This window comes from Copadichromis virginalis, linkage group LG1 (genome assembly GCF_057382275.1).
Source record: "Copadichromis virginalis isolate Kocher_CV1m ecotype Utaka linkage group LG1, C_Virginalis_male_GT1.1, whole genome shotgun sequence".
Taxonomy (NCBI): Eukaryota; Metazoa; Chordata; class Actinopteri; order Cichliformes; family Cichlidae; genus Copadichromis; species Copadichromis virginalis.
In genome coordinates this window covers 12,165,338-12,175,869 of record NC_140618.1, presented here as the reverse complement: position 1 = coordinate 12,175,869, position 10,532 = coordinate 12,165,338, and the positions used below count along the sequence as shown (strand labels likewise).

Below are 10,532 nucleotides of genomic sequence, written 5' to 3'. Positions count from 1 at the left end.
CTGCTTTCATATAATGTATGTATGTATGTTTGCACTTTTTCTTTAGACCCGAGTTAGACCACTGTACCTATTTCTCATTTTTCTAACAAAATATAGAAATAGAAATCATTTTAGTGTTTAGGCGAACAACTATCTCAAGCTTCACGCTTAGGTTTAGAAAGGAAAGTGTCCCGAATGGTGGTGTTACACCACGCAGAGTTTGGTAAAGCTGGATTTCTACATTATGAAGGAATTCCCTCTTGTCTTTTTTTTTCTTTTCTTAAACAGCGTACAATTATATATATATTTTTAAACATCGCCACTGCTGATGTGATTAGAGGTGTGACCTGATTAGACGTTTCCAGTTCACAATTAATGTCTGCAAGTTGCTTTAGGACAACTGTAAATACTGAGGAGGGTGGTTAACGCCACTTTTGTTTTAGCAGCGTGTTCAGCACCATGGACAGAGAGCCAAACAATGATTGGGTCAACAATACAACGTCAAGGATTAGAGTAATCAGGCCATTGGTCTGAATCAAAGTGACAGCAGATTGAAGCACGGTGATTGGCCGACAGACAGCATAGTTAGGATCGATTCCTGTAGTCATACAGAGCAAAACAAAGTCTTGAAATAGTTTAACAGTTTACCTGTAGATTCCGTCCGATTGGATTTCATCTGTTTAAAGCGAAGGTGAAGCTTCGGTTGTAGAGCACGTTAAAGAGAGGAGCGGCTGCTCTCTGGAGGAGGTAAGCAGATTATGTTTCCTGCCGAATCCGTAATTCCTGGCTCTGCAGTTCAAATACATGTGCAGGGAATGTGTGTTGGAACATTTCATTCGATGAAATGCGGCTTGCTTGTTGATCGTCACTGGGTTTGGGGGCAGATTGCCTGATTTATGTTTCTGTTAAACCGGAAGGACTAAAGTGTTATCAGCACCACTGGGACATGACTGGGAGAGCACACACATTAAATCCCCCGGCAGAATGTCGACGGAGACGTGAATTTGTAACATTCTCCTTCATCTAAAGTACACTGTGTTTATGTGGCAGCGATGTAGAATCCATTCCTTCACCGGACTTCCTCCGTTGCCAGTGACATGCAGTTGAAACGCATGCAAAGTGCTATACACACTATATTAATCTGAAATGTTTTCTAACTTCACAGGCTGAAAAGTCTGAAAGAGGGATTACTCGAAACAGCAAGCTTTACAGTATTTCCCAATGGCCGGTCAGTAAATAAACTGTGACGAACTGAAGTCAAAATTAAAACATTACTCACCCGGATGTATTTAGTGTTATAACTGGTATTGAACTGTTTATTGCAGAGCCAAATTTCCCCCCACTGCCTGGATTCATTCCTCTCAAGCCGTGTTTCTACCAAGACTTTGAGGAGATCCCTGAACAGCATCGCAGCATGTGCAAGAAAATGTACCATCTGTGGATGCGTAAGTGAATAAAACTGAAGTTATATGTTATATGTTATTTTTTTGATTGTCATGATGCAAAGCTGTCATGAAAATGCAACTCCTATACAAACTTCCGAGCTTATGTTTCAAGAGAGAAACTCTTTTTTTCTACCTTGGCTATAACAGAAAAACAGAAAAAAATAATTTTCCTGAAGGCCCCATAAAGTGTCTTATCCTCTGTGATCAGCTGATGATAACAACTATGAAACAGAAGGGCAGTGGTTTACAAGGGTCCTTTAGGTCCAAGAAGATTTTTTATGGGCTGTGGCTGTAATGTCCTGACTGGTTTATTTGTTAATGAGTCACAGCACTGACCAGATGGCCTTGGTTTGAGCAGAGCAGTAACAGTAAAATTGTGTTGAACAATCTTTGCCAGGAGCAGTTTCATCAAAGTTTACTGCACTATAAACATGAAGTACAGTGGTGTTTGCGACATTGCTGTACTCTGAAACTTCCTGCCTGTTCATGAATTCATGTAAGAGAACTGAGGGCAGGAGGAAGGGTGCGAAAGAGCTCAAAAATGATGTATCACTGACACAGGAGTCAGTGTCAGAACTGCTATAAGGAGCAGGGCAATACACCAATACGCAGTAAAAAGTATTAAAGGTGAAACAAGATTGTTAATACTTGCAAACAGTTTTGGTCAAATGAGACAAGTTCAGAAGTGAATTTTGTTAGTTGGGGATTTGGCAAAAGGGCCATATTGTGATAGGGGTAAGATGAGAATCAGTAAGTGTTTTAAGTAAAGATAGGGAGGGATTCACCAGTAAAGACTGTGAATATAAACGGTTAAAAAACATAGTTTAACTGTGACATTTTCAAGGGAAAACTGTAAAGAATTTATAATTTTCTTTATCATCATTGCATTATATAAGAAAACAGATTAAGAGAATCCAGAGAAGTTTTTGACCACAAGGGACGAGGCTGAGAATCAGTATGGGAAGGCCTGCAGTTCAGATCTGTCACCCACTGAAAAAAATTGGTGCATTGTGAAACAAAAAATACAATAAAGGAGACCACACATTTTTGAGGAGCTGAAATCTGACATCAGGCAAGATAGTGAAAACATGTAGCTATGAAAGCTACAAGGGTTGGTCTCCGCTGCCTCTCTAACTCATTAAAGAGATTGCTGCTAAAAGAAGAGGTGATGCAACACAGTTGTAAACATGACTCTGTCTTGAAATGTGATACAATAAATTTAAAACAAGTTCTAAAATCAGTATTACAAAAACAAAACCAATCAATTAGTTTCAGCATTTGAGATGACTTTTTGTGTATTACAGAAAGAAATACATGTTTTAAATGATTTACAAACATTATATTCTTTAAATATTTACCTTTTAGGTGCTATTTTTTAAAGAAAATGTTATAGCAGGAAATATGCATCTGTCACACTGAAGAATTTATAATTGCTCTAAATTTCTTTTTGCGTGCGACTTAAAAAAAAAAAGATAAACATAAGCAGGTATTGAAAGTCCCAATCTGCTCAGATTTTTGCCTTCTGCCATGATGCACACACGGCTTGTTATTTTTGTGCTCGAGTACTTTTTCTTCATTTAATTTGTGAAAATCATTCTAAGCTAACAGGAATTTTGCTGTGCTGTGCATTGGGGAAAGTGTTTTCCAAATAGCTGTCATGTGCCACCTGTGCAGTGCTTCACTTTTTTCTCTTTTTCTTGTAAAGTTTTTCAAAATTTCCCCAAAGACCAACATTTGAAACTGACATAGAGTTCTTGTTTAGTTTAAAAACCAAAACTGGAATGTGAATGCAGAGGCTGAAATGGAGCCAAGTGTTGGTAATAGAAAATGACTTCAGCTAAAAAGTTATTTGTGGCTGTCTCCTCTTTACTTTTCCAAACTGGTCCATAGTTATGCATGTTTATGTATCAGACAGGTGTTTTTTAGGGCTTTTTCTTTTGCATCAATGCTTGATTTGTTGTTGTTGTTGTTGTTGTTGTGTTCTTACAGTTAACAGTGCCACACTTGTTGTGAATCTTTTTGGCTGCTTTGCTTGGATGTTTGGTGGAGGTGGTGTGACAAACTTTGGCATGGCCATCATCTGGGTCCTCATGTTCACTCCTTGCTCATATGTCTGCTGGTTCAGGCCCATCTACAAGGCCTTCAAGTAAGTCAAACATGAAGTAATACAATAATACCAAGCACTGTTTTTAACTATGTTAGTTGGAATGAAGTTGTGTTATGTTTTAGATGTCATAGTATTAAGACCTTTTAAATATTATGTGTTATAGTTTCACACAAAAATAGTTCATGGTTGTTGTTGTTTTTAGCCCAAAATTAAGAGAAGTCTTTGAGATGCAGCTTTAAATGAGAGGTACAGATGTCTTTTCATATAAACAGGAAAAGGACATGAAATTTAACCCCTCTGGGTAAGGACCCAACTCTGACAAGGCAGCTCAAGATCCATCTATGTCACGATTCACAGGGAAAGAAAGAATTTTCCAGTTGTGGATAGCTCCCTGGGTCACTTCAACACACTATTCCATAGAAACAGTTAGCATTTGCAGTACATGAACCTTTCATAAATTGTTTATAAGATGAAAAAATGTATATATACTCTTTCATTTATGAACATGAAAATTGGACATTGTTAAATATGACAGAAAACAAACATAAAACAAACTCACTCTGAGTCTTACATAGATTAAATGCTAACGAAGCTGAATACACATCTAAAATAGTGGTCTGCTCTTGTTTTGTCTTTAAGCTAATTTGTCCTCCATTTTTGTAAAGTGCTGAGTAGCAACAGGGATAAATGTCCCTTCAGGGACAGAAGGACACTCAGAACATTCTCTAACCTTTCGCTGAAGGGTAGTGCAATTTTCATATGCTCTGGTGACATGAATATATTGTCTCATGCGCTGACACACTACATGGCAGCAGCATGTAGTTGCTGACTGGGCTGCCAAGAGAGATGTTGATGTCGAGTAGGGGAAACTGTCTTTGTTTAAAACAGTAGATGATGCAACATGTAGACATACAGTATATAGCACTAAATTTAGCTTCACAGATGTAACTGCTTAATAGTCTTTTTTTTTTTGTATTCTTCACAGGAGTGACAGCTCTTTCAACTTCATGATCTTCTTCTTTGTGTTCATGGCTCAAGTTGGGATTAGTGTCATCCAAAGCATAGGCATCCCAGGATGGGGAGTATGGTAAGACTGGGCAGAAGTGTCAGGCACAACTTCACTTACTTTCAAGGTGCAGAGAAGAGTATAACGTCTGAAGAGAATAAAGCTCCAGCAACACTTCTAATATAAATTAATAACTTTATTTTTTGTTTAACATGTTTTGGGTTGTTGGCTTAATGGTAACCCTAACGAAGGTTACAAACCCAAACATGCCTGTCATACTCAAAGAGCAGACGGGACCCAAACGCAGACTTAGAATGCAGTTCGTGAATTTATTTTCAGCAGGGGTGACCAACCTGGGTCAAGACACCTGAATCAAATGATTAGTTCATTACCAGGCTTCTGGAGACTTTCAAGACATGCTGAGGAGGTAATTTAGCCATTTAAATCAGCTGTGTTGGATCAAGGACACATCTAAAACCTGCAGGACACCGGTCCTTTGAGGCCTGGAGTTGGACACCCATGATTTACAGTGATGTGTTACAGTGTCTTTCTGTGGAACCTCCACAGATCCTATGCACAGTATACAAGCCGATGGTCAGATAGATTTCACTGTCTTTAGACTCGATAGCAAAACAGTTCACACTCACACGGAAAAATCCTCTTTGAGGAAAACAGAGAAGACTCCTTGAAAGAAGAGAAACACACAAGGACCCAGCTGATAAACTTACAGAACAGGAGTGAGTATCTACCTCTACTGAAGGAATTTTCTCAGTATTTGAAGGGAGCTGACTGATCACCAGATGAGTAGTAGGTGAGTTGATTACTACAGGTGTGCCAGGCTGGAGGGCGGGGCCTAAGAGGATCACACCTCTGAAAGGTAAGGTGTTGTTACCACACACACACACACACAAACAAACAGAGAGAGAGAGCGCACCAAGGTGGAGAGTGAGAAAGACTGACAGAAGTACCAGGAGGACTGAAGCACTATGACAATGTCGGTCAAACAATATATTGTTTCTGGAGCGTTATCCTCTTCAGAGTCAGAGTAAACTATAAACTTATATACTACTACTTATATATGTCATATACTGTATGTCTAATTTGTTTACATTTGACTTACAATGTTCAAATTTGGAAAGGCATATTTTTGTGTTTATTAATCTATTCAGATATTTGTTATGAAAATTACAATTATATTTTGTATAGTTAACTGTTCTGACACTAAAACAATTTAAACTTAATTCTAAAACAATAAATGGTATTACACAAATGCCACAGACAGTTTGGCAGACATTTTTACCAGCATACGTGCATGTTTGATCAATTGCTGTGCAAATAAATCTGAACATTAAAATTGGACATTGTTTAATATGTCAAAAAACAAGCACAAAAATTAAACAAACAGTTAATCCCAACAAGTGTGTTTTAGGTGCATAAATAGTTTAAGTTCAGGTTAGTTGAGATGTATTTTTGAAGACTTTGTTGCTTTCATTAACATGACAGTGATGGACCATCAGATATGGCCCTCGTATAACTTTTATGATAGTCCTGTTATTAGATTTTGAGAGGCTGTTAAAGCAATCCTCAAAATGTCACCTTACTTAAGCTGATGATCACAAATTAATATTATGACAGTCTCCATAAAGTTTATAAATGTCACCATGTGCAATTCCATACCCTCATGCATAAGCTATAAAACTTTTAAACTTTATACTAAAGTATTTAAAGTCTACAAAATCATTGCCATTTGACAGCCTGATGTTCAGTGGTAATATGAGTCAGTCCAATAGCAGATTCCTGTAGCGTTAAGATTCTAAAATTAAATCCTCTTTTTTTCATTGCCGTAATGGTCCTTTCTATCTTTTTCAGTGGTTGGTTGGCTACTATCTCCTTTTTCAGCTATAATATTTTGATCGCACTGATCATGCTGGTCCCTACAATCATGTTCACTGCTGTGGCCTGTCTGTCCTTCATTGCACTCACCAGGGTAAGACTTTTACTGGTGCATTACTTCAAGGGAGGAAAGTAGATAGGTATTTCTTATAAAGGCTAATTCTATTAAATTGAATTTTTCAAAAATTATTTATCTGTAGCTTCAAGGCCATGTTCATTCCAGAAATTTGATTAATTTTATTCATTCCTGCAGAGCAGCACTGTTGGGTTTACCACTAAAATGAGAATCCTTTTAAGTATCTACAGCCCTATACAAATGGTTTAGGTCTACAGAATTAAGGATTAGGAAATAAAGTATCTAATCTATGTCAGCATCAACTTAAGTAATTAAACCTACTTTACTTTTAGTCTATAATTGCTTCTTGATAATGACTTGTTATTCCACTTTGAATGCAGATCCATAATTTCTACCGGGGCAGTGGGGCTAGCATGACTAAAGCTCAGGAGGAATGGTCCACTGGAGCCTGGAAGAACCCTCATGTCCAAGCAGCAGCCCAGCAGGCTGCCATGGGTGCTGCAGCTGGAGCAATGCAGGAGCAGTACTCCAGCCCGCAATACAATGAAAACCAGATGTAGAATTTCAAGACAGAAGGTCAAGGACATGAAGTCACAGCAATGCCAAAGGCTGAACAACCAGGCTGTGAAGATCTTAACGATCTCTATTGACAGGGTTGATTCTTAAAAAGCAACTCTTTCTTACACTATGCAAACAAATAGCTCTTAACATATATAGGAAGCTGGAATTTTGCCTTCCTCTATTAAAGGACATGCTAATCATTTGTAGTCTTTTACACGTGTTTCGTATGTGTTTTTACTCTTCAAATGAAAGTAGTTTTCAAGACGTAGTAGCTCCATTCTATGAGTTGGATATTAATATGTCAATCTGCATGTTTTTGTAGCAAGTTTTACAAACGAGGTCAAAAAGGTTATAACCACCTTTGAAGTATTTAAATGAACGTATTATTATACTAATGTACTGTTAGAATGATGAACTATTTAGGAAGTTGCTTCATCTTTTCTTTTTTGACTTAAACCAAAGATCCAGTGTCACTTTGCAACTTTATATTAGATGATGCTACTCTGTAAAATCTAACTAAAACCTCATTAATGCTTCTATGCAGTTCATCGGGGATTGCACTGTAAAATCAAAGGAAGCTGCAGTACTGAATGGTGTATAACTGTTACAGTAAGAAAGAGTATTATTACAAGCCTTCAGGTGGAAATATATTTGGAGGGCCCTCTTTGATGTCCTTGGTGCTTCTTGTTGACATGCTTATTTTCCACCAAAAAGCATCAGATTTACATCACAGGTTTAAATGAGTTGTAATGGTTATTTTACTTTTAGAAAAACAAAAACCATTAGATATCTGACATGTGTTCTGATCTTCAGTTTGTCTAGAAAAGTCACTGTTTTGTATTGAATGTCAATTTAGGGTGTGCCCATTTGTAAGATGCAAATGTACCATTTGCCAGAGAATCAGCCTCTTGCTGTTTGGCAGGTTGACCACAGAGAGGCGCTGATGGTTTTAGCATGAAATAAAAAGCTCCAACACTTACCAATTACCTTCATTTATCCTTCACAGATTACAGTCTGCACTTATTGTATTGGGTTATTTTGTCATGTGCATGTTTTAGCTGTAAGATTCTTTTTTGTTGTTGTTACATGAATCACACACAAACTTGTATGGCCTGCTGATCAGGCCACATAAGCAGGAGTAGGATACCCCCACAAGCCCAAGAAGTGGAATATGGGATTAAAATATTATTGCTTGAAATCATTCCAGGTACAGTTGCTGGTGAATGGCATGGATTGTCACTCCAAATTCAATGTATTTATTTATTATTTATTTTTTTTTAAAGAAGGAAACAAGAGCCCTAGGAAGCTTCACTGTCAGGTATCATGATGAGCAAGCAAACACATATCCATTTTATGGCTTGTAACAAATTATGTTTCCACTGGAAATATATACTATATATACTGGCATGGTGATACTTTACAATACAAAAAGGATTTTCTTTGGCTGAAGTGAAAGACCAAAGTGCACCAAACTTTACTATATAAATGCAGGCTGTTAACTTTGTTCTAAGATTTTCCTTCCACTGATTGCAAATAGTTTTTCATATTATTATTTTGTGCTTTACTGAAGGAGGTTGCTTTGCAAAAACTCTATTTGTTTCCTGTTTGACTGTTTTCTCATATTTGCCCCATTTAATCAAGACGTTGTACTCAATCATTAAAATGTGATTTTAAATCGTTTCCAATACATTACACACAGCAAATGGTACTGCGGCCACCAGTAGCGGTTTTAGATACGGGCGACACGGGCGGTTGCCCGGGGCGGCATCGTGGTGGGGAGCGGCATCACGGGCATCGGCCAAAAAAAAAAAAAAGCTCCCCCGACGTCAGCCAGCGCATATTGGGAATGGCGTACGCACCGATCGGTTTTCTATCGCCCATTTGCGGGGAGTAACGGCGCCCTTCGTTTGCGAGGTGCGCCTGCTGCTTGCGGCGCAGGGAGGAGAGGGCGGGGCGGCGGGGGATTCTCTGACCGGCTGGAGCAGCACCTAACCATCTCGCAAAATAAAACAAAATAAAAACAAAACAACAAACACGAAAACACCAGACATTATGATACAGACTTATAATTGGCACCGATGTTTTTTCGAAATTCTATAGTGAGCACTCGGTGCACCTGCTTGCTGCCGAAGTCAAAGTAAACTTTATTATCATCTCCGCTACATACAGTCCAGTATATAGAGAGACGAGACGACGAGGCTCCAGTTACAGCAGTGCAAGTAAACAAACAATATATATAAGAAGAGTAAGAAAATAAATATACACTTTAGGACTAGGGGTAAAGGGATTAATAACAATTTAATATTTACAGTTTGATGATTTAAAGTCTCACACACAACCCGTCGAAAGGGGGGCTGCTTCCAAATAGAGCACATTTCATTTATAATGCTGTAAATCCAAGCCCGTTATGTATTTATGACTTGAATCCTGGGTTGTGTGAAATCTCAGAAATAAACCCTAGAGACGAAGTGAATCTGTGAACTAAGGTGTAGGTCTGTTAGGTTATGTTGTGGTGATCCTCGGGTTGAGAGATGGGTGTTCATACTGGAGTGCAAAATTAAAACCAATGGAAGATGGACAAGAAAAGTTCAAAGCCATCAGGTCCTCAGTTTAGAAAAAAGAGAAAAGAAGAGGAGGAGAAATGAGCAAAAGATGCAGGTAAGCAGATGTGTGATTGGATAATGGCAGGTCATCCTGAAACAATCAGAATCAGAATACTTTATTAATCCCTAAGGAAATTATGTGGGTTACAGTTGCTCCAAGAAGAAATGGTAAAAATAGTAACAGTAACAGACTAAACTCCAAACAATACAATATGTTACAGATTTTAGTATTAATTAGTCATTGTCAATTGTTGATTTGTCCTGTTCTCATTGCATGACGAATTATGATGGCTGTTTGGTATCCGTTTGCATACTATGCATACTCTCTCTCTCTTCATATGTGTGTCTGTGTACAACCGTTTTATGTTAATGTACAGTCTTTAATATGTTTTGTGTGTCTGGGGGCGCCAGAGGGCGTGTTCGCCCAGGGCGCCAACGCCAAACAGGCTAGGACCGCCACTGGCGGCCACATTTAAACACTGTTAAAATGGCAAATTAAAAAGGAACTTACTTTGCCTGTAGATGGCAGCATTGGCCCTCTGTGGTGGACCACCAGTCACACTGACTGTCCACCAGGGGCACTACATGACCTTTGTTTTTCTTTACAATTAAGTATTTATAAAGTCTGATCCAAAAACATGAAAATGCAGAATTGATATTACTTGCCTACATTGAACTTTGGATTTATTTCTGAACTTACATGCAGCAAATGCAATTTCTCCCTAGACAAACTGGTGACCATCCCAGATTCAAAATGCATTTTAAACGGATTTATCTGTGGATGTTGTTGTCCTTTATGGTTTCCCTCTTTTTCCATTTTAAGAGTGATAGAATTACTATGTATATATACAGTGATACAGAA

General features: G+C 38.2%; 1 protein-coding gene across 1 annotated transcript; it reads left to right on the top strand.

The window, feature by feature from the left end:
• Nucleotides 1–563: 563 nt before the first annotated feature.
• Nucleotides 564–8,033, top strand: scamp5b (secretory carrier membrane protein 5b). The gene is made up of 7 exons (XM_085451061.1): nucleotides 564–726; nucleotides 1,145–1,207; nucleotides 1,305–1,424; nucleotides 3,414–3,570; nucleotides 4,517–4,618; nucleotides 6,407–6,524; nucleotides 6,887–8,033. Exons 2-7 carry the CDS (start codon nucleotides 1,201–1,203, stop codon nucleotides 7,064–7,066), a joined length of 684 nt encoding a protein of 227 aa, XP_085307187.1. The 5' UTR covers nucleotides 564–726; nucleotides 1,145–1,200; the 3' UTR covers nucleotides 7,067–8,033.
• The last annotated feature ends 2,499 nt before the right edge of the window (nucleotides 8,034–10,532 follow it).